Below are 24310 nucleotides of genomic sequence, written 5' to 3'. Positions count from 1 at the left end.
CTAAATAATTATACACTGTAGTTATAAATATATTATGTTTTGAATTATTTAATAAATTAATAAAATTGTTTAGATAATAAAAACAAGATGCAATTGTTAGCCTCAATGGTACAATTTATATGTTTTGGTTTTTATGGTAATCAAATATTTTTATATCAAAATATATATCTAATTAAGTTTATTAAAATTTATAAGTTTAAACAATCTAGGTGCTGTTGACTACTGAGATGGGCAACCAAATGTATCCTTTTGGTCAACCAACTCTAAAGATAACGCTTGAATTTGTATAAGAGTTTTAAATCTTACAATTTAATAAAATCTAATCAACCAACTATTATAATTTGATCAATCAAATCTCAAGATAATGGTCAAATACTTTACTTTTCTTATTTGACCAATTTTATTTATAATCACAAGACACGCAAATTGATTTGGTTAATCAATGTGAAAGATTAATCAACTAATATTAGTTAATAAATTAGTCATCTTCTGTAATACCAAATTTTAAATTATCAAAAATTAGTGTCTAATCGATCAAAATATTTCAATAACTTAAATAAAGCTCATCAATGGTGGTTCGATCAACCAAATGTCATCTGTTAGTTGACTATATTATTCTAGAATGATTTGATTAGGTTATTTGGAAAGATTGTTTAGACGACCAAACTATGATACTATGATTTAGTCGATCAATTATTATTATCTCTAAAGTTTTTATTCTCTCAACTTTTTAACTATTTTCTTATTCTTTTAACCCTCAATATTTTAGCCATTTTAAAGTTTTTCTTTTCCCTTTCTCTTTAGGACAAACATTTGTCCCCTTTCGATAAAAAATAAAATTGTGACTTTTTCCATATCATTAATGCCTTACACAAAAATGTGTCATGATAGTCTACCTCTTATTTTTAGTTGAAATATTTTGTTTGAGGCCTCATATCTGACTTTTTTGCTCTCTAATGTTTCTCTTTAAACTTACAAATTTTCTTGAACACATATTTTAAATAACCAATATGAAAATGATGCAGACCTACATCTTTCTATATCTTGTAATATTGTTTTTTTGTCTAATGCTTGACTTGGCATTATATATATTGATGATTAATTACGAAAAAAATAGCTATTATTAATGACAAACCCTTTTTGAGCTAAGTTTTCATATCTAAAAAATTGAAGTGAAAAAAATAAATGATTGTTACCTTGTAGTCTAATATGACATGGAGTGATTTCAATTTCAAAATTGATAATGGGAGATGTTGCATCCAATGACTGCTTTATCTATTATTTGGGATCAAATATATAAATATACACCAAAACTTTTATTTTTGTTTTATCTTTATTCGGTTCCATACACACATAAATTAGTCATTTGTTCCGATTACACATAAACTAGCAATTTTTACGCCATATTATCCCTCGACTAGTTTTGCTCACAACGTTTATTAGTCACACGCTTAACAAAGAATTTTCACGTGATTCAGTCAGAATGATGCTTATTCCACGATCGTACCCTGACTATTATTCCAGAGTGGCCATCTCTGATTATTCTTCTTGTCTCCTTATGATATTTCTGACTCTTATTTATAGTGAGGGGTCTTTACAATTTGAATAAGATATAAAAATATAAAAATGATATAATGGGGGACAAACAATCCTTATCATCTACATAAAATTGGGAGTGAGATCCTCGTTACGAGAAGTATAGTCCGTTTCAGATAAAGTAAGTGTACCTTGCTTCTGGCTGTCAAACAACTTTGTCATCTATGCGAACTGAAAATTTTAGGCCAGCGAGCTGAACGATCCAACGAACTAGGGACTTTATTAGGAGCTCGTTAAGTCAATTTCTCGGAGCTTGCTAGGAGCTTCGCTGGAAGCTCGCAATGAGCTTGTTTTATGAGTTTCGAATTTCGGGAGTGTATGAGTTTTCTTTGATGAGGTTGCTTGGACTTTCTGGGCCTGGGTGATTGGGCTGAGCCACTGGATTGAGTCTACCTCATAAGGAGTGGTGCGGGGAATACATATAATAATACTTGCATGAAAAAAATTTATATTATATTTTTTAACTCCTAACAAAGGCTGGGAGAGTAATTTTGTCTCTAATTCTGTCTGAGATTAATTTTTTTGTTTCTAAAATTAATTGCTAAATACGAATATTTTTTGAAATGTTACTCCTAGTAAATAAAACAATGTTATTAAAATAAATTTCTATTAAATATTTATTGAATTTTGATTGAGTTACATAGTCTGCTTGGTTTATAAGTAATTTAATATACTTGAGATTTACCTACTATACCGTCTGGTAAAAAAACGAGGAGTCACGTGCTCTTCAACTGTTGTTTTCTTTTTACTAGGTTGTTTATGTAATTCTTTCCATAATCTTCTGTTTGTTTCACTTAAAGCCAAAATTTGTGGCAAACCGAATCGTAATCAAAACAAGCAGTTTGTCCAATTGTGTTCCCGCCTCCCGGTTAGTCAAATGAGTTGGATCACCAAACGCTGCCAAACACGGCCTCCGTCCCCAACTACGTGAGGAGAAACATCGATGGAAGAGGAGGAGGGAGTTCAACGCCTTCACCTATACTGGGAAGCTTCCCCTGCAATCAAAATGTTTGTTCCAACCTCCATCTCCGATCCTGCAACCAAATTCCCCCTTCAAAGCCGACCTCCATTATCATCATCAACATCTTCCACAATTCCATTCTGAAACAGAAAGCCAAGTTCCAAACAATGGGTTCTTTCTTCCAACAGCCAAACCCAGCGGAAGACGACACCACGGTTCTCTTCTCGTCCTCTGACTCCCCGGGCGGCTCTGCAAGTCCGTGCTCTTCTCCCCACCACTCACCGCCACCTGCCGCCACAACCTACAAACTAAGCGTACGAAATCTCTCCTACACTATTAACCCAAAGAAATCCTTCTCTAATCTGTTCAGCCCCCCCGAGAAGAAGCCTAAGCCTATCAATGTTCTCAAATCAGTCTCCTTCACTGCAAGAAACTCCGAAATCCTCGCCGTCGTCGGCCCCAGCGGCACAGGGAAATCCAGTCTGCTCCGGATAGTTTCCGGTCGAGTAAGCGACAAAGACTTCGACCCAAAATCCGTTTCGCTCAATAATTTTCCGATGACTAGCCCGGCCCAGTTGAGAAAAATTTGTGGGTTCGTTGCGCAAGAAGATAATCTACTTCCCTTACTCACGGTGAAGGAGACGTTGATGTTCAGCGCCAAGTTCAGGCTGAAAGAATTGAGTGCCAGAGAGAGAGAAGAAAGAGTTGACGGCTTGATGCAAGAGCTTAGTCTTGTTCACGTTGCCGATAGCTTCGTCGGAGATGAAGAGAACAGAGGGATTTCCGGCGGGGAGAGGAAAAGGGTGTCCATCGGCGTTGATATGACTCACGATCCTCCGGTTTTGCTGCTCGACGAGCCGACCTCCGGCCTAGACAGCACCTCGGCTCTTCAAGTGATCCAGCTGCTTTCCTCCATGTCAGAATCCAGGCAAAGAACAATAATTCTTTCCATCCACCAGCCAAGCTATCGAATTCTTCGGTATAAGTTTACCGTCTTCACAACTCTATTTAATTATAAATAGTTTTGTAGTCCATCCAGATCAACGTACACAAATATTTACTGTTTGCAGTCTCGTGTTTCGTCTAACAGGTATATTTCCCGCTTCTTGATCTTATCGCGTGGTTCTGTGGTCCATGTCGGAAGCCTCGAATCGCTGGAAGAAGCAATAAACAAGCTGCGTTTCAAAATTCCAATCCAACTCAATGCTCTAGAATTCTCCATGGAAATTATTTCCACTCTGGAAGAACACTCAAATCCCAAAACTTATCATTCTTACAGTGATCAAGAACGGCCCTTGACGTGGGAGAAAGAGATCAGCCCGAACCCACAGATTTTCACTAATCATGTCCAAAGATTGAATGAAATTATGATTCTATGCGTCAGATTTTGGAAGATCATTTACAGGACCAAGCAGCTGTTCTTGGCCAGGACCATGCAAGCCCTGGTCGGAGGATTTGGATTAGGCAGCGTATACATAAAGGTGATCAATGTTAAGATTAGTACTAGATTCAACTTTAATTATTTGAATTAAGTTTAAGACATTTAAGTTCTAACTCTTAATTATTATATTTTAGGTTAATTTATCTCTTATTTATGTTTATTATTACAAAACTTAACTTGTCTATAAATAAATTTGTACGACAACCGTGTAATTCATTCAAAGAAATATACAATTTATTGTTTTGAGTTCTAATGTTTGCATTTCTTCTAATAGGTGAAGAATAATGAAGATGGAATCGCAGAACGGCTAGGCTTATTCGCTTTTAGCCTTAGCTTCCTTCTCTCTTCAACAGTCGAAGCACTTCCAATATACCTCCAAGAACGGAGAGTTCTAATGAAAGAAGGCTCTAGAGGAGCTTACAAAATTTCTTCTTACATGATCGCTAACACCATTGTTTTCCTTCCTTTCTTGTTCGCAGTAGCGGTCATCTTCTCGATCCCCGTTTATTGGCTTGTCGGCTTGAATCCTTCTGCCATGGCTTTTGCCTTCTTCATTTTCGTGGTTTGGCTTATTGTTCTCATGGCGAGCTCATTGGTCTTGTTCTTAACTGCTATCTCGTCAGATTTCATCTCTGGGAACTCGCTTATTTGCACTGTTCTCGGTGCCTTTTTCCTCTTCTCTGGATACTTCATTCCGAAGGAAATCATCCCCAAATATTGGCTCTTCATGTACTATGTTTCTCTTTACAGATATCCTTTGGACTCATTGCTTGTAAATGAGTATTGGAGCTTGAGAGGCGAGTGTTTCTCTGTTGATCCTCAAGATCATTCAAAGTGCTTAATGACAGGCAAAGATGTTCTGAAGATCAGAGGACTTGAAACAGATTCGAGGTGGTTGAATGTCGGGATCATGTTTGGCTTTTTTGTGTTCTATCGCGTGCTTTGTTGGATTATTCTCATGCGAAGGGTTTCAAGAACAACGATTTAGTAGTGTACAAAAAAATTATTAAGTAATGTGGTTTAGGAGTTTTGAATTGTGTTATTTGCACAGAAACTCTCTTACAAAATGATTTATAGGGATGACATATTTACGAAAAATTAGTGATATTTGGGGTATAAATTAGACCAATTTATCGTGATATATTGCCGATAAATTTGATTTAAATGAAAAAAGAGAGATAAAGAGACAGGATAAAATTCATCGGCTAAACCCCTCTTTCTCAACCGACAAAAACACCATTTTTCATTGGCGACCACTCAAACCAATCGACCACCAACAAAGTCACCGTTCTCCATTGGGGACACAAAATGTAGGAGAAACTACTTTTTTTTCACAACATTTTCCTTGATGGCGAGCTGTAGTGCCACCATTCTTCTTCAGATATGCTATAACCACGGCCTTTAAGCTCCATGTGAAGGCGTCGCCACTGCGGAACCATTAGTCATCTCCGTTGCCGACCTCTCTATCTCTCTGTGGATTCACCTTAATAACTACTAATGCTCTTTTTTGATTGATAGATGATGGCCGAGAGTGGGGTGACGGTATTTGGAGAGGGGCGAGTGGGTGGTCGGAGGGTGAGGCTAACGGTGTCAAGAAAGAGAAACGTGGATAGGGATAACGGTGTCAGTGAGAAAAAGAAAGAGAAAAGTATAATTTTAGATCATTTGAGTCAATTACCACATGGATAAAATGATCATTTCATCTTTCCTATAAACTATTCTGTAATAGTGTTTTTATACAAATAACACAACTGTTCCATGATTGTTCTGTTTATGAAAAAAACAAGTTAAATGTCAAGTCAAAAATCTATGCAAGTTAGGTTTTAATCTTATCCATCTTGAGAAATGTCAAACGGATTAGATTGGACGTGTTAGGCCGCGACAACTTGTTTTATTTTATTATTTAAAATTTAAAATTATTATACATTTTTATTTTTAAAATACCTATTATAGATTTTAGGATTTAGAATTTTATTCAAACTTTAAAATTTCAAATTTCCCCTTAAATTTTAATTCCCATATTTAAACATTTTAATTATATCAAAATTTCAAATATTACATATTATAATTTTAAAAGAAGGCTTGTTGATTTAAAATTTAAATATTTATATTTATTTAGTATTTACGTATACATTTAAAACTCAAATTTCAAATGTTACACCATAACAGCATAAAGAATAAAATTAATTATGAGGTGCCTAGAAGAGTAAAAGAATTTGTTGGTTAAGCTACAATAAATATATTTTATTTTTATATAATATTTATTTAATGCATCTTGTTTTTAATTTTAAAATAATCACAAAACATAATTCATTTATTATCAATTAATATGAGTATTTTAAAACTGAAAATATATAAAGTACATTAATTATACTTTAATTACTATCTTTAATATTGCTTATGTGGATAATTATATATATAAAATGTATATGTCAAAATTAAATTAAATTACACATATTCGATAAAAGGTTTCTGTTAAGGTTTTTGAAATGCATTTATTACATTTTATTTTTAGCATTCAGATATTTTTATTAGTTAATAAAATATTTTAAAATATGATACATTTATTTTCAATCAATAAAAACATTTAGTGTTAAAATTAAAATACATTAAATACATATTAATGAATATCCTATCATTAATAAAACTAGTCAAACACGTCTTTACTTAAAGTGTTGCCTTTGATTTAAAATTTTCAGTTTTCACTTTTTTAAAAACTGATATTTATTCCGTAGTATTTGTTTATTAACAAAAATAAAAAGAAAACAAAATTAATAATTTGAAAGCACGTTGCTTTTCCTTCTCGGCTATTTGCGCCTTGAAATTCCGTACATCTAATTCAATCCCGCCTTCGCTGCCATAACCTTAGGCGAAAAGGCGAAAGCCAAATGCGCCGTCACGAAAATGATGTTTGTCGCGTAACTACTACGTACATCAATTGAGGAGCAACCACCGTTTTTGGACTGTGAATCAAAAGTTTGTAGAGAGAGAGAAAGTGGTTGCTCCTGTGAATGTGATCATGCTGATTGCTCTTTTTTTTCTTCTTCATTCGTACCCTCTTCCAGAGCCCTAAAGCTTTCCGAGTCAGCCTCCTGATTTTCTCGCCGTCGAGAGCTGGCTCTATGGCCGATCTGGTAGACTCTTCTGGTTGAACTGTTTTGCGATTTGTGGAGCACTTCATCTCGGGTTGATCGCGGTTACAATGTGGTTCTTCCGGCGCTGAGGCCTTTGTCTCAGAATGTCGACTTCGGTTGTGTCGTTCGACCGTCCGAGATTTGAAGCTTCAAACGCGGTCTCTTCTATATTTACTATTTTGTTTTTTTTGTCTTTTAACCACTTTGTATCTAAGCTCCGTTTGGTTATTGTGAATTGAGCGGGGATAAAATTCGGATGTCTCTGCACCTGATTGAAGTGGCGGTATTATTCGTGAATTCAAAAATTAGTCTCTAACTAATTGGAAGATATCAAAATACTCCCAGTATCATTTTCACGATTGATTGGATTTTTTGTTTAGCTTCTACAATGCGATGTGTTGCTGAACTGCTTTTATTTACGGTGCCCGCAATTGGTATTTTCACTTAAAGATTTGGGTCGTCAGTTTTTACAATCTTTGGTCCATTGAGGTTACTACTGGCTTTAGAGCATGTCTTGGAGGTTCTGAGACAAATTTCAGATGACAACTATTGCCATTTGTATTAGCTTTCTTACAATCTTTGTTGTTTATTTTCAAATACATAAAAGAAAATTGAGATTTGCTGGCTTATCATCATAACTGTCCGTAAGGCCCGGAGTGGATATTGTGAGCAAGGAATTTAAAATAATCACTCATGGGTCTAGCGCTGTTAGATTAATTAATTTACAAAATAACAACATCCATAGTTCGAAGACACTTCTGCAATAACATGCAATGTAGTAAAAGATCATACTGTCCTTTAATTTACCCACTTCCCTATATGAATCTTAAATTTGACTTTTTTTGCTTAAAATCCTCAACTTTCAGTCTCTCATATTAAAATCAATATAGTTCAATGTATTTACAAATATGAGAAAATCTATTCCACTGTATAGAATGATTTGTGATTGAGCTAATTTTGGGAGTTAGCATAAAAGAAAAACCTTCAAGGACAGATAGGGAGAAAAGCTTGTTGACCATTTAAATGAAATAGATTTAATTTTAATGGTACAATCAATATTAAGTTAGCATGTGCTATATGCAAATTTGATTTTAACCTGAAAAACATTTGGTTTCTACTCTATATTTAATTTTCTAAATTAGACAATTACATTCTTAATTTAAACATGCTTCTTCATACCTAGCCACAAAAAAAGAAACTTCATTGTTTTGACCTTATTAGATGATTACCAGGTTTTCAAGAGTGGGCCACTTTTCATATCTTCAAAAGGTAAGTGGATCTCTCTCTCTCTCTCCCTCTCCTCGTAATGATTTCTAATGATGAATGCATGATTAATGTCGTTCTGTTGTATTCTAGCCAATGTGTTAAAGGTTTTCATTTGTGATGTGAATCTCGTTTTTATGCTTTTGCAGGGTTAGGATGGAAGTCTTGGAAAAAGCGGTGGTTTATATTAACACGGACATCATTGGTTTTCTTCAAAAATAATCCTGTTAGTCTAATGCCATTATTTTTCTCTTATGTTAATTTCTAATTTATTTTACTTTTGCAATTTGCCTTGTTGAATAAATGCCACTGGGACCATTAACTAGTTGATTCTACCATCTCTATTGGTAACAATTAGTTGAATAATTTTCATATTGGTAAGCATATTAGCAGCCTTTGATAATCACTTGGCACTAATTATTATTTTATTTTTTAAATGTTACATCTGCCATAAGTATACTTTTGCATAATTGAAGATAGATACAACTCCTCATGCAGCTCTATATGAGATAGATGCTTGATTGTTCAGCCTTTTATGCAGAGTGCACTTCCACAGAGAGATGGTGAAGTAAATCTTACTTTGGGAGGAATTGACTTAAACAATTCGGGAAGGTAACATAGTTTCTGCTACTGTGGTAAATGCTAGTTAAAATGGTGTACTTGTTTGGAAGCCAATCCTACTTGTTTTGCTTTTCAACTTGCAGTGTTGTTGTTAGAGAAGATAAAAAGCTTTTAACAGTATTGTTTCCTGAGGGACGTGATGGGCGGGCATTTACACTCAAGGTGCGCCTCTCTCTCAGTGTTCCTTTGAGTTGCCATGTTTCCTCTTTGAATGCAACATATAATGTTTTATCCAACTTTTAATGACTACCCTGGATTCCTAAACTTTAGGCCTTAATTTTTTACTTCCTTAAAACAGGTGGAGACATTAGAGGAATTGTATGAGTGGAAGATGGCCCTAGAGCACGCTCTTGCAGAAGCGCCAAGTGCTGCCCTTGTGATGGGACATAATGGGATTTTTCGTGATGATGCTAATGATACAATTGATGGGTCTTCCCATCAATGTTTGTACCATAACCCTTGATTCTCAACATCTTGCTTTTCTTTTGGTCCTATATAATTGATATGTTACTAGATTTTTTTTCTATGTTGTGTATTTTCCTATTGCCAACTCCATCTACTGGGATTTAAGGCTTGTGATTGTTATTCTTGTTGTTGAGTATATCCTAGTGAAAGTTAAATATTCTTGTATACTAATTTTCTCTAGATTGCAAAATTTTCAACCAGGGAGGGATAAAGGTCCAGTTAGATCTATGGTTGTTGGACGGTCAATGTTGCTAGCTCTGGAAGATGTAGACGGAGGCCCATCCTTCCTTGAAAAAGCTCTCCAATTTCTTGAGAATTATGGTAAGCTTCATTTCAATTGTGATTGGGCTGATTGCAATTCCCTGTACTAAAGTATCATAAAGGTGCAAGTTTGTGGGTCCGGAAGTTTTCCATTTGCTATTCTGACATTAAATGGTTTTATTTTTCCCTTTTTTTTCCCCTATGTATGCTTGTATATTTTTTTTGCAATTTATTTTTTCTTGCAAATAAACTTTTATGGTTGCTAGATAGTGAAGAGTTGCTTTTCTACCATTCAGTTTGTTTTTTCATTTATATGGTATTTTGATGACATAATTGTGAAGCCTACACAGTTCATTCTGGTATTCCACAAATTATATATCACTAATGTTCACATGTGCTCTGAATGTTTATCCTTGCTGAGCATGTGTTACAGTATCTAGAAGAGCTCTATCTTGAAGAGAAAAAAGAGATCATGCTATTAATATGAGTGATGGAATGTTCAAATCCAGCTGCAAATTTTACTACTTGATTTGCTTCAAGGATCAAAATATTGTTTGATATACTCATTTACATTAGCTTGGGAATGGAAATGTTCTGCAAACACAATGGAAATGGTAAGAGAATTTTTGAAGTATAAAAATGTCTGGAAACAGAATTTTTATTTGTATGAAGTTGATAATATTTTTTTTTGAGTTTTATACATCTTTTCCGTAAAGGTCACAGTTGGGATTATTTGAAAGTAAATTCAACCCATGTTAAATTAATAGTATGAATTATAAGAATTTGTGTTTTTCAAAAACCAATAAGATTCCAACTACATTGTTTTACAAGTATAACAATAATTATGACATAATTTGTAAACAATGCTTAATGTTTGATGTCTGGGAGGTACTTAATGAAATATGATTGCTATTTTTATATAACATTAAGAATAAAATTTGCTAGAGAATAATGAATACTAAAACCTTGAGTCAAAAGTTGTACTTGATTAATTGCCATATGGAGTTGTAACTACTTGTAGCATGGGACAAAAAAGAAAGATAATTTGACGGTAGCATTTGAATAGAAAAGGCACCTACTTGTAACATAAAGAACAAAAATAAATAATGCCCAATCTCTCTTCTATTTTATATTTCCTCTACTTTAACTTGCTACTATAAGAATTTTTTCTTTCTATTCTCAAATGCATTCTTATAATGAAAAAAGGACAAATAAAAATAGTTCTCCTATCATGGAAACAAGCCATTGTTTTGGAATGTTTCTAATGTTTTCGGTTGTTTCAGAATGTTTTTGTTGTAAACATTGGAATTCAGATTTTCTAGTAAAGCTTCATGTCTCACCTGTGAAATGGAAGTGCTTCAGCTGTTTCAATGGATACAAAAAGATATTTGGATCCTTGATTTGTTTGCTTTAATATGGTTTCATCTTAATGTTTCTTTCCCTTTGAATAGGAACTAAAGTAGAAGGAATTTTGAGGCAGTCTGCAGATGTTGAGGAGGTAGATCGCAGAATTCAAGAGTATGAAAAAGGTTGCTTTTGCTTGCTTCAAACTATAATCATCTATCTTTTATTGAGCATTTTCAGCATATGCAATCTGCCTCTCTTCACTCTTTATATGTAATTTTTAGTTTTTCTTCAAAAAGAGGCTGATCTCACACTTGTTCCTGAGTGTTAGATTGTGTTTGGCTTCTTTTCCCTCTATAATTAATTTTTTTTTTTGGTCTGATAGCTCTTTAGTATTGACCATGTTGCTGTATTTTTGGAAATAATTAATGCATGTGCATGATAATGAATTGTGGAGATATCAAGTGTTATTTTGGTTTGTTTAGAAGACTTATTTGTTATGTTTGCATGTGTTTACTGGATATGTACTGCGAATTGAAATTGTTTTTCATTTGTTTATAGGGAAGAACGAATTTGCCCCTGATGAGGATGCTCATGTGGTTGGTGACTGTGTTAAGGTATTTGGTTCAAGTTCTGATGATTAAGTTTTTTCTTCTCCATGATGCTGTGTAGATTAGTATGCGGTGGAATATGTGCAGGGGGTCAAATAAATTTTGATCAAAGACCACCACCACAATCACAATGCAATCTGAAACTTTTTCCTTCTTCACTTCAACCACTCCTCTTGGTACTCAGATCTATACAAACTGCATACTTCTTCCCCAAGTTGATGATGAGATCCAACCGATAGGAAGGATCTCCAAATGATGGAATGGATTGAATTGTATTTCAGAATTGGAATTACAAGAAAATGAAAGTAAAAACAGCAGCAACTGGGCGTTCGAGAGGCCCAGAACTCTCCTACAATCACTCCAAATTCTTCACACCTTTCTCACTCTCTTCCTACCCCTTTTATAAGCTGTTATTCCCTTCTCTCTCTCCTGCATAACCGTATTTGGTTATGCAGGCGTGTCTGCTGGTTTGTTACACAAACCAGCCAAATATCTATCCTACCCCTTAGCGCACCTGCTGATTGGTGCTTCCTCCAAGTGTACCCTCAACTCCCTTCGGATGCTTGTGATGCCTATAGTAAGTATGCAAAACCGGGGGCCTAACATCACTCCCTCCCCCAACCGTCACCTTGTCCTCAAGGTGAAAACCTGGAAACTGCTGCTGAATGAGGCTGAAAGGCTCCCAAGTGGCTTCTAATGGGGGTAACCCCTTCCATTGCAGAAGAACATCCAAACCTCCCACATTATTTCCTTTGCCTGGTCTGACTCCCAATACTGCCTCCGGTTCGACCAGCATCTCCAGCTTTGCACTTAACTGATTGGGAATATCCACCGTGGCTTGCAATGCCCCTTTGGCCTCTCGCAGCTGAGATACATGGAACATTGGGTGAATGCTGCAAGATTAAGGTAATTTTAACCTGTAAGCCACCGGTCCAACCTCCCTCTCAATCTCAAACGGACCATAGAATCTAGGAGCCAGTTTCTCATTGGCACGACCAGCCAATGACTTTCGACGATAGGGAATTAGTTTTAAGTAAACTAGATCCCCTACTTGAAACTTTACTGCTCTTCTCTTCACATCAGCCCCTTTCTTCATTATAGCTTGAGCTCTTTGTAGCTGTGCCTTCAGTTCCTCCAGAATGTGATCTCTCTCAACAAGCTGCTGCTCTACCACTAAAACCGAAGTGGATCCCTTTTCAACTTTAAGTATTGCTGGCGGTTCGCGCCCATAGACGGCCTGGAAAGGTGTAGTTCTAGAGGCTGTGTGGTATGAAGTATTGTACCACAATTCCGCCCAAGGCAGCCACACAAACCAAGATTTTGGTTTGGAAGAAGCAAAGCAACGAAGGTAGGTCTCCAATGTCCTATTCAGCACCTCCGTTTGACCATCCGTTTGTGGATGGTAAGCTGTGCTGCGTTGGAGCTTGGTACCTTGGAGACGAAAGAGTTCCTCCCAGAATTTGCTCATGAATATCTTATCCCGATCAGACACAATGGACCGTGGTAGACCATGAAGCCTTACAACCTCCTTGATGAAGATTCCTGCCACTTCTCCAGCGGAAAAAGGGTGTTTCAACCCAATAAAATGGCCATACTTACTGAGTCTATCAACCACCACCAAAATCGAGTCTATTTTTCCTGACCTGGGTAAGCCTTCGATAAAGTCCATCGCAAGGTCTTCCCAAATTTGATTTGGAATCGGAAGGGGTTGCAAAAGTCCTCCTGGTTTGAGTGCCAGTACTTTGTTTTGCTGGCAAACCGCACAGTGGCTTACATACCTGTGAATGTCCCTCTTCATCCCCAACCAATACACACTTGCCGCGATCCTCTTGTAAGTCTTCAAGAATCCCGAGTGCCCCCCAACACTCCCATCATGACCCTCATGTAAGAGCAATGGGATGAGAGAAGAACCCTTCGGTAGATATATCCTCCCTTTGTAAAAAAGGAAACCGTCCACTAACTGAAAATGGGGTCTGGAAGTAGGATCCCGCTGGAGGTCCTTGACCACCACTTGTAGCTCTTCATTGTCAGCTACCTCCTTAGCTAGCTGATCCAGTTGGAGAACCTGAGGAACGGTTAAAGCTAGGAGGGCAGCAGAGTGGCTGATGCGGGACAACCCATCAGCCGTTTTATTCTCCAACCCAGGTCTATATTGGATTTCAAACCGAAATCCCATTAACTTCACCATCCACTTCTGATATTCTGGACTCACCAATCTCTGTTCCATCAAGAACTTGAGACTTTTTTGATCCGTCCTGACCAAAAATTTCTGTCCCAAGAGGTAGTGTCTCCATTTTTGTACCGCGAACACAATGGCCATTAGTTCCCTCTCATACACTGATTTCCTCCTATCGAACTGATTAAACGCCTGACTAAAGTATGCAATAGGTTGATGGTCTTGCATTAACACAACCCCCATGCCATGTCCCGAAGCATCCGTCTCCACCTCAAATGGTTTGTCAAAATTCGGCAAAGCCAACACGGGCAGGGACACCATGGCAGCTTTGAGCTAGCGGAAAGCTTGCTCAGCCGCTTCATCCCAAAAGAAATTACCCTTCCTGAGTTTGTCCATGAGTGGCCAAGCTATCTTGCCATAATCTTTAACAAAACGCCTATAGTACCCGGTGAGACCAAGGAAACCACGCAACTCCTTCGGTGTGGCGGGAGAGGGCCACTCTAACATGGCTTTTACCTTGTTATAATCAGCCGAGACTCCTTCATGTGATATAATGTGACCTAGGTACTCAATTTCCAATTGTTCGAACGAACACTTCTTCTTATTCGCAAATAAATGGTTAGCTGCCAACACCTCCAGAACAGAGCACAGGTGTTGTGCATGTTGTTCAAAGTCTTTGCTAAAAACCAAGATGTCGTCGAAGAAAACTAGCACGAAACGCCTCATCTGTTCTCTGAAGATGTCATTCATCAGTGACTGAAATGTGGCTGGCGCGTTAGTCAATCCAAAAGGCATTACGAGGAATTCGTAGTGGCCTTCATGCGCCCGGAATGCTGTCTTTGGAATATCCTCTGCCTTGACGTGAATTTGGTGATACCCGGACTTAAGGTCGAGTTTGGAGAAGACCTTGGCTCCATGAAGCTCATCCAGCAGCTCTTCAATCACTGGAATTGGGAATTTGTCGGCCACTGTCACCTTATTTAATGCCCTATAATCCACACAGAACCTCCACTCTCCATCTTTCTTCTTGACCAGCAGAACCGGGCTCGAAAAGGGGTTGGAACTGGGTTGTATGATCCCTGTGGCTAGCATCTCTCCTACCATCTTTTCAATCTCGTTTTTTTGTAGATAGGGATAACGGTAGGGCCGCACACTGACCGGAGTTGTGCCTGGCAGCAGGTTGATGGCATGATCCTTCTTTCTGGAAGGAGGCAGCCCTTCAGGTGCTGAAAACACCTCCTCGAACTCAGCTAACAATTGCTTAAGGAACGGTGGGATCTCGACCGTTTTGTCACTGTAATCAGATGCCATCGTTCCCAATTCAAGCAGCACTCCTTCTCCATTCTCCTTGAAAGCCTTCATCATTGCCTTCAGGGATACCAAGCTTTTGCTCAAGCTAGGGTCTCCCTGCAAGGTCACGGCTAATCCCCCCACCTGGAACTTCATAGTCAAGGCCTTCCAATCCACTCTCATTTTTCCCACCGCAGCCAACCACTTCATCCCAAGAATTACATCTAAGCTACCCAGCTCCAGAGGTAGAAAATCTTCCACTATTTGCAAGTTTTGTAGATGCAACTTTACCCCCTTGCAAATCCCGGCCCCTTGCACTGCCATTCCCGTTCCCATGATAACACCATAACCAGTCGTTTCTGTCCGCGGCAGTCCCAGTCGTTGAACTAACTCGGCCGCTATAAAGTTGTGCGTCGCCCCCCCATCGATCAGTACTACTACTGGTTGCCCTTCGATAACGCCTTGTAGCTTCATGGTCTGCGGTGTTGTTAAACCAACCACCGAATTCATAGAGAGTTCAATGATTTCACTGCCTTGGTGCACTTCCTCTCCCCCCTCGTCTTCTCTCACCTCCGTGGTTCCCCTTTCGGATCCTTCCCTCTCTTTCTCTTCATCATAGATCATCATAACGTGCAGCTCCTTGTTCTTGCACCTGTGGCCAATCGAGTATTTCTCATCACAACGGAAACACAATCCCTTCTCCCTCTTGGCTTTCCACTCAGCCTCACTGAGCCGTTTAAAAGGAACATTACTACCACTCTCGGCCACTGGTAGCTTACTGCTCACCTGGTTCGAGACTCTCGAATAAGGAGTCGGGCTTCTGGATTGAGTGGGAGGGATTCTAACAGTGTTAGTGGTAGAGTAGGTGGGAATTTTACTTCCCACTGGTCCGAACCCCCTACCGTAGCTCAGGACGGCTGCATTTTTATCCTCTATACATTGCGCTATTAGCATGACCCGATCCAACCCCCTGGGTTGTAATACCCTGATCTCAGCCTTAATTTCAGGCTTAAGGCCGTTGATGAAATGTCCTTCCAAGAACGCCTCAGAGACGTCTGACACAGGTACCGCCAATGTCTCAAACATCAGCCTATATTCCTTAACCGTGCCTTCTTGTCGCAGAGCAAGGAACCTCTCTTCCAGCGACCCTTCTTGAGTTGGGCGGAATCGGTTAAGAATTCCTTGCTTGAGCCCCTCCCAGCTACGGATCCCCCTGCACCTAGACTCCCACTGGAACCAAGCGAGGGCCCCTGCCTCGAAGCATAATGCAGCGGACTCTATCTTCTCATCCTCCGAGAGCTGGTTGATCGTGAATTATCTCTCCACCCTGAAAATCCAGTCGTCTGGATTGTCTCCTTCGAAGGTAGGCATTTCCAGCCTCCTACCTCTCCCCTCCAGTCGCCATGCAGCGCTCACGCTTCCCTCCATTCTGTGACTCATACCCCCTCTTGGTGTCACTTCGGAATCTGGGGTCAATTCCGGTGGCCAGTTGTTCCCATGAGCCTTAGCCTTCCGCTCCCATTCCTGTTCGTCCCACCTCGTGCGCATGATAGCAAACTGCTCCAGCATTTCTGCTACGTTCCGATTGATGGTTTGAATCTCTTCCCTCATCGTGTCAACCTTCCCCTCCAGGTCCCCCACTCTCTCGGTTAAGTTTACCATGGCGATCGACTATTGCTCTGATACCAAAATTATGAGATCCAACCGATAGGAAGGATCTCCAAAGGATGGAATGGATTGAATTGTATTTCAGAATTGGAATTACAAGAAAATGAAAGTAAAAACAGCAGCAACTGGGCGTTCGAGAGGCCCAGAACTCTCCTACAATCACTCCAAATTCTTCACACCTTTCTCACTCTCTTCCTACCCCTTTTATAAGCTGTTATTCCCTTCTCTCTCTCCTGCATAACCGTATTTGGTTATGCAGGCATGTCTGCTGGTTTGTTACACAAACCAGCCAAATATCTATCCTACCCCTTAGCGCACCTGCTGATTGGTGCTTCCTCCAGCTGTACCCTCAACTCCCTTCGGATGCTTGTGACGCCTATAGTAAGTATGCAAAACCGGGGGCCTAACAATTGACTAATGTGTAAAATAATTGAACTAAGGAATCTAAAATTCTCCATCTCCATTATGAAATAAATTCTTGACAAAATCCAATCCAAACAACCTCATCAACCCCGAATCAAGATGAAATCAATTCAGAACCTTCAATAGAGACTAAATCCAGGATTATTAATCCAAAAAACTTAGATCTAAAAGCAATTAACTAGAAAATGCTAAAATTCAGTTGATTCTTTCTTTCTTTTTGAGCCAAGTGGGTCATCCTTTTGGCTTTTCTAGTACTGAATACATCTGTGTTTACTTGACCTATTTCTCCTGCAGCATGTTCTTCGGGAGCTAGCCTCATCTCCAGTTCCTGCATTCTGCTGCACCGCTTTATTGGAGGCATATAGTAAGTCATGTATTGAATATCAATTAAAAAAATTTGATTACTATGGCCAAATCACACCACAGATATAGGTACACTATTCACTAGATTTTAGTTCATTTCTCGCCTTTGTTTCTGACCTAACGTTGAATATTCTTCTGTTGAATCTTCATTTTGTCATAATATTCCTACGTTTTTGTTTGTCTTTATGTAATCAATTATTTTGTTAGTAGCGTGTCTTAATTTTTTTGTTTGCTTCAAGATCCGATTTTGATGATATTATAGATGCTTCTTTTTTTTGGCTCTATGATTCCATTGTTTTAACTTCTGCAAGTAAATATATGTTTGTCTTGTGTATTTAATTTGTTAGATGTTACAACTTGATCTTTTTGCTTTACTTCATGAGGAAAGAAATTGATCCGAAGGAAGCTCGTGTGAATGCCTTGCGATCTGCTATTCTGGAGACATTTCCTGAACCAAACAAGCGTTTATTACAGAGGTAACTACTACATTTTGTTGTGTCGTTGATAAATTCTACCCTAACTTACTCCATTCATGTAACATTATCTGCCACCAAATTACCCCCTGCTCTCCTACCTTTTTCAGTCAGTCATTGCATTTTTGAGATTTATATTTCAAATTTCCTTCATATAGCTTTTATCTTTTTGCTGCAGCACTGATGTGTGATATGGTTTTCAGTAAGTGCTGTAATATGACATGAATTGTGGAATCAAATTTGAACTTATAGTGATACAGAAATTCACTTTTAAGTCTTAATTCCTTGATGGCTTGAAAACATTTTCTAGTTCCACAGGCAAGAAAAGAGACTAAGAGAGTGTTGACTGACAGATATAATCTTGTGTTGACTGCTATAATTTTGATGTAATCCCTCATAATTTTGCTGTAATCCTGCTGTAATCTTTATTTTATGAGCTAGGAAATTTATAAATATGGTTGTTGCATTGGAGACAAGTACAGCCCTTTCTTCATTATTTTTCTCTTCCTACAATCCTTTTTGTAGAAATGGAAATGAGCTAATTTCCCCTTGATTAGTGGGAATTATCTCCAATCTGGGTAATTGATACCCCAAATCACTTCCTTGATTGATAGAGTATATTGTAGGAATATTATGTATATTCTTCCTTACTTTTTTTGTCCTTTCCTATTATGTTGTACTCTTCCTCTATAAGAAAGAGAGGAATCCGTGTATTTGATATACAGAAAAATAGAGAATTTTTCTCCATATCCTTTAGTTTTGGGCCTCTAGTTTATAATTTCTCTTCCTTTCAACTTGGTTTCAGGGATTTCTTTTGTTTTCTCTGGATTTTTGGATCAGAATAGTAACATGAACAGTTTTGTCATGCTGACTCAGCATGTAATCACTAATTGACCATCCAACCATGCTTACTGATTTGTGACTTCCTGTCATCCAAAACCCTCTAGTTTTGTTTTAATTTCAGTTGACAGATACTAGGGAGTTGGCTACTGTTTTGTAAATCGAGATTCTGTGAGAGCCAACTGGCTTTTCAGTTGCATTGCCTGGATACCAGCCTCAATACTAAACCTAATGGGCTGTGGCGGTGGCCGTTAGGTTGCTCAGTTTGTGGCTTGCCCAATTGGGCCAGCCTCTCCTTTTCCTTCCTATATCAAACAGGCCAAAAACATGGGTGTAACACTTAAAAACCCTAGATATGAAGGATAGGCATAGGGACACATGGACTGAGATATCACAGTTATTGTACTAACTTGTTTGCGATTTAGTTTCCTCAGTTTCTTTTTTGGACATTTATCTTGACATAAGACTTTTATAGGTCCTTCTTGTTAATAAAATTTTTGTGATACACCATGGTGTTTCAGCTTTTTTTGAAAAGATTATTATTGTGATGAATGGACCATTTATGATATCATGTTGTTATGAGAATGATTGTGGTGAACTGCACCTGTACATGCAAGCCTATCCTTGTTTGTCGTATATATAAATGTAGATGTAGCATTGCACATTTTTTGAGTATAATTGGACTAATACACATGCTTGATAAACATGCTTTAGTGTTCTTCATCACTTTTCGCCTTCCTTCTGCAGAATCCTGAAGATGATGCGTACAATATCATTGCATGTAACTGAGAATAGGATGACCCCATCTGCTGTTGCAGCCTGCATGGCGCCATTGCTCTTGCGCCCTCTTTTAGGTGGTGAATGTGAGTTGGAGGATGATTATGATGTGACAGTTGGTAAACCAGTCCAGCTTTTTGCTGCTGCAAGTGCTGCTAATGCTGCTCAAGCCATAATCACAATACTCTTGGAGGAGTATGAGAATGTCTTCTGTGTAAGTTCCTCCTCCTTCTGCTTGTTTGTTTTATTGGTATTTTTTTTGGAGAGGGGGCATGTGGTTTAAAGAATGCATAGTAATATAACTTTTAGCTTCCTGCTACATGCCATTCATTATAGTCTTAGGATCAGTGGATGACAACAAATTTATTTTCTTACGACTTTCACTTGTTCTATGATGCAAGTGATGGCAAGGACTTGATTCTTTGTTTCATTATTCTAAAATTAACTGTGCTTTATGGTCTAGGGTAATTATGAAACAACAGGCTAGCAAAATGAGCATAGCTGAAATGATGATATGAAGGTATCCTGGAAGATATGTAGTTGGAACTGAATGAATTCCAGAGATGATAGATTATCAATTGAAGATAAGATGATAGGAAGTCTGCCCAAAGATTTGTGCATGTGCAAGAAAACCAATAAACCCTCATAAGGAAAAGTGACATTATCCATGTGGCATACTGGGGATGAATGGGATCAAAGTGAACTTGGATTGAGATAGTAAAGAAATATTGATGCATAGGAGTCAACTAGTCATAGTGAAAATATTGCCCTTATAGCGGAATCAGAAAAGAGTATCCATGCAGCCAGACTCAAGTAGTTAGAAAAGGGCCTAGTTGAGTATTTAAGCAAGATTAATCAGTGCTTATCTTAAAGGTTGCTTGCTCCTCTGAGTTAAGTTTGACCTCTTTTTCTAGCTTCTTTCTGCCTGCCTGGTAACAGGACTTGTTACTTCTCTCTCCCTCTGAGATTTACAGTGACAGGGGGAGCCTATGACCCCTAATTTGCTTGAGTAATGAAGATTTTTTCTTTTTTAAGTAAGATAATAACAACGTTCTCCAACTTCAGGCTTATTATCCTGCTATTGCTTATTGTGATCTATAATCAAATATTGTTTTCACAGCCATTTTTGTTTCTATGGTGATGCTTCATCAACTTGTTTCTTATTTGATTGTGTAATTAGCTATAGATATATATATTTTTTTGCTAAATAGATAATTTTGTTTTTATTCTGCTATGGTGCATTCTTTGCAGGTTCTTCATTTTTAGCTGTATTTCATGATTACCTGTTGTGTGGTCTTTCTTGTTTCAGGATGATAATCTATATAGATGCTGTATTTCAGCTGATTCTTGGATTGAGAACAGTAGGAGTGAAGATTCAACTAATGAGGAAAATCTGGATGTAGTGGACCATACCTACCAGAACACAGAAAATCAAATAGATCTAGATACTGGTGGTGATCATAACTGTGTTCTTAGTGGAAAATTGCATGACAGTATCTATTGTGCAGATGACAATCTTTATAAGGTACTCTTTCTCTGTGTTTGGGATGAAGTAACATTTGTTATCTGGCACCAAGAACTAAACTTTGTGAAATTGGGAAGCTCAACAAGTTCAAACAGAATTCATAGAACATATTCTGGTACCAGAAGATGACAACTGAAATATTGAAAAATAAAATTTTGATTTGATTCTACTGTCAAAAAGTTAACTAAGGACTAATAAATGATTCACATTCACTTGCTAAACACAGCCTTCCAACTCCAAGCACGTGCTCACACTCACACACACAAAGCATCTTTTACTTCAGTTTACTATTCACTAGAAAAATTTTTATTTTGGAGGATGACAATATTATTAAAGGATTTCTTAGAGCAGATTAACCCTTTACAGCTGAGACCTCAAACAACTTCCAAAAAAAAAAAGCAAAAAAAATTACAAAAAAACTATAATACACTAGTCTAGAAAACATGGCTCTGAGATTGTTTTCCCCCAGGGGGCAGGTGGGGGGAGAAGAATCTCAAATGGTAATGATCAGAGAATAAATTAAACAAATAAAGAAGAATTTATGATCTATTTGGGTGCTGCGAACAGTATGTTGTGTTGTTTAGATCATTTTCAGAGTTAAGATTGGGTTTGTTTGAGAATTAGGTTATCAATGAATATAATAGGGTACACCAGGATTAGTGCTATCTAGAGATACATGGGATGGATCACAAATCAAACAATTGGAACATTTTGCTCAGTTGCCTACAAGGCTACAAAGCTCCGTGACAGTGAGACACAGGACATTCTGGAAGATGAAGAATAGAGAATGGCCTATACTTGATATCTAGGAAATGATGCATCAAGTATTAATAACATAGGTTGAAATTGCTCCTGATTGATTAGTTGCTCTCAAACAAAACTGCACGTAAATATGGGGCAGGCAAAGGTGCAAATTTGGTTTCCCAATGACCCTCAGGGCCTAACCTAAAGGTCTATGAAGCTATTTATTTAAATTGTGCATGGGTGCAATGGACAGGAATAGTGAGCTATACAATTGGATGCTTTGAATATCTCGAGTCAAAGCAATCTAATAATTTGTTTTTATGTGACCATTTCATTGAATTTAAATCTTTGTTTATTATTTACACAATTATCAGGCCCTCTGTTATTTTCTCACCATTTTTTGTGTGCTTGTTCATTCAGGCACTAGGAGAATATGATGCTGATGTTGGATCACCCAAAAGTAATCTCCCATCGAAAGGAATATCAAATTTGCCTGTAGATTCTCAGTCACTTCGAGTCTCTAACATCCAATTAAATGGAAAACAAGGCCACCAGAAAACAAGCAAATTTGAAATGGACAGTCCAACTATTCTACCTCTTTGTAAGCCTCATCTATCAATGGGGGAAACACCTTCATCTATGAATCAGGGTCTACCTCTCTCTGTAGCTGGAGCGGAGTCATGCATTGAAAAATCAATTAACAAACCTGCAAATTCCATCTTCAACATTAAGCAGTCAAAGTTTTGGGGTAGAGGCTCTGTAAGTTGTTATGTTCTTCCTACGCATCTTGTATACTGTACCTTATGTAGTCAGCACTCCCGTTGCTACTGCCCTAATACAGCATATTGGGTTTAACAATCCAGTGGATTTCCCTTCATGCATAATTATTCTGTTTGATTTTTTGAGTTTTATATATTGCTCTTCAATCTTTATGCATATTTTGGTACCTCACCCCTTAAAGTGGAATGTTCAACTACCCCACCCTTCTGTGATTATGTATTTTCTAATCCTTGGATGCTCCTTTCCTTGTGGGTTATTTCACAATGAAAGCTCTATGCAATCCCCAAGTAATGTGTGCTTGGCGGGACAGTTGTTCATACATGTACAAATATTGTGGTTTGAGTTATGCTCAAGAGAAACTAGTGGGTGATGAAAAATTAGCTTGTTTATGGAAAAAAAGTGTAATGAGGGCGAGCTCCTCTGACTTTCTTTTATCTCATGATTCAGAAACAGAAATGTCAGACCCTGCCCTTCCAGGACTCCTTCACACAACACTACTAAGAGAAATCATGATTCACAAGGGAACTCGAATTCAAATAATTTACACCTAAACTTTACCTAAATAAAAATGACTGGCGAGCTAGATTTTACTGTAGGTAGAAATGACTGGCAGCCTTTTTCACTTGTATTGATTCCTTCTGTTACTTTTAATGAGTTGTTGCTGACTTCTAGTCCATTGTTTGATCTGGCAGTTTAAGATCTTTGATGTGACACAATTGGGTTTTTTAACACTTTTTTTATCATAGAAGTATTTATTCTCTGAGGGTATTTTAATTGGACTAGAAGATGAGCAAGTGCAATATTTTAAATACGTGAAGATCAACTAAAAACTATGGCACAATGCTGGAGTTCATATCTACATGCCCCACTTCACTCTTCTAGTATATGCATTTTTGGATTTCCTAGATTATATTTCCTGGTTTTGTATTATAAGTACCAAGTAGTGCCTACTGGAATCATGACACAGTTTTAGTAATTTACTACTTTACAGGCCAGAAAGACACCGTCTATGGAGTCAATTGATTCTTCAGTAGAGGAAGAGTAAGATTTCCATAATATACCTTTTTGTTATGATTCATTTATTGGTTGCTCATTTATAACACACTTGTAATTATTCGATAAAGAACTTTCCTATTTAGATATTGATGTACCTGCTTTAGGATTGCTGCAGTATGTTCTCTTGCTTTATTGCTATTCCCTCGTTTCTGAGGAAGAATAATTTGTTAACTTTCAAATTCAGTATAAATAGTGGCATTGTACTTTTGGAACTGAAAAAGACATGCAGATTTCAGTTAATCACTACTTCTTGCAGATAGGAATACTAATTCACAATATTGATATGATGGCAAATTCTACCTAACATTAACACACTCAAAAATGACCACATCACAGAGAAATGCTCATCGTGTATATGTTTAAATACCGCATCTCTTTTTTATTTTTATTTTTTTCATAACATGAGAAATTCCCCACAATGGGATTAGGGCTTGATATTGTTGTTGTAACAGGAAAACATTCTAGTACCTGAAATTGAGGTATTGATGGAGAAAATAT

General features: G+C 37.6%; 2 protein-coding genes across 3 annotated transcripts in view; both read left to right on the top strand.

Annotated features, from left to right (window-relative positions):
- The first annotated feature begins 2455 nt into the window (after window positions 1-2455).
- On the top strand, window positions 2456-5441 carry LOC127796456 (ABC transporter G family member 23). Its single transcript, XM_052328609.1, has 3 exons — window positions 2456-3536; window positions 3648-4038; window positions 4273-5441. Exons 1-3 carry the CDS (start codon window positions 2725-2727, stop codon window positions 4984-4986), a joined length of 1917 nt encoding a protein of 638 aa, XP_052184569.1. The 5' UTR covers window positions 2456-2724; the 3' UTR covers window positions 4987-5441.
- A 1392-nt stretch (window positions 5442-6833) lies between these two features.
- The window catches only part of LOC127798312 (rho GTPase-activating protein 7-like), a 28510-nt gene continuing 11033 nt past the window's right edge, over window positions 6834-24310 (top strand). The window contains exons 1-15 of one of the 2 annotated variants that reach the window (XM_052331787.1): window positions 6834-7290; window positions 8365-8401; window positions 8545-8621; window positions 8937-9007; window positions 9100-9178; window positions 9315-9459; window positions 9683-9802; window positions 11194-11271; window positions 11648-11703; window positions 17549-17618; window positions 18006-18093; window positions 19678-19921; window positions 21017-21232; window positions 22397-22735; window positions 23748-23797. In XM_052331787.1, the coding sequence (XP_052187747.1) occupies window positions 7237-7290; window positions 8365-8401; window positions 8545-8621; window positions 8937-9007; window positions 9100-9178; window positions 9315-9459; window positions 9683-9802; window positions 11194-11271; window positions 11648-11703; window positions 17549-17618; window positions 18006-18093; window positions 19678-19921; window positions 21017-21232; window positions 22397-22735; window positions 23748-23797 (1724 nt within the window). In that variant the 5' untranslated portion in view covers window positions 6834-7236. The remainder of the gene's footprint in view (window positions 7291-8364; window positions 8402-8544; window positions 8622-8936; window positions 9008-9099; window positions 9179-9314; window positions 9460-9682; window positions 9803-11193; window positions 11272-11647; window positions 11704-17548; window positions 17619-18005; window positions 18094-19677; window positions 19922-21016; window positions 21233-22396; window positions 22736-23747; window positions 23798-24310) is intronic. The other variant, XM_052331786.1, reaches the window with a different exon arrangement.

This window comes from Diospyros lotus, chromosome 3 (assembly GCF_014633365.1).
Source record: "Diospyros lotus cultivar Yz01 chromosome 3, ASM1463336v1, whole genome shotgun sequence".
In the NCBI taxonomy this organism is placed as follows: Eukaryota; Viridiplantae; Streptophyta; class Magnoliopsida; order Ericales; family Ebenaceae; genus Diospyros; species Diospyros lotus.
The sequence above is the reverse complement of the archived record's forward strand: the minus strand, read 5'-3'. Positions and strand labels throughout refer to the sequence as shown.

Excerpts from the sequence above, each read along its gene's own strand:
- LOC127796456 (XM_052328609.1), top strand. The coding sequence starts at position 2,725 with ATGGGTTCTTTCTTCCAACAGCCAAACCCAGCGGAAGACGACACCACG. Across the intron at positions 3,537-3,647 it reads CCAAGCTATCGAATTCTTCG|GTATATTTCCCGCTTCTTGA; the intron begins GTATAAGTTTAC and ends TTCGTCTAACAG. Across the intron at positions 4,039-4,272 it reads TAGGCAGCGTATACATAAAG|GTGAAGAATAATGAAGATGG; the intron begins GTGATCAATGTT and ends TTCTTCTAATAG.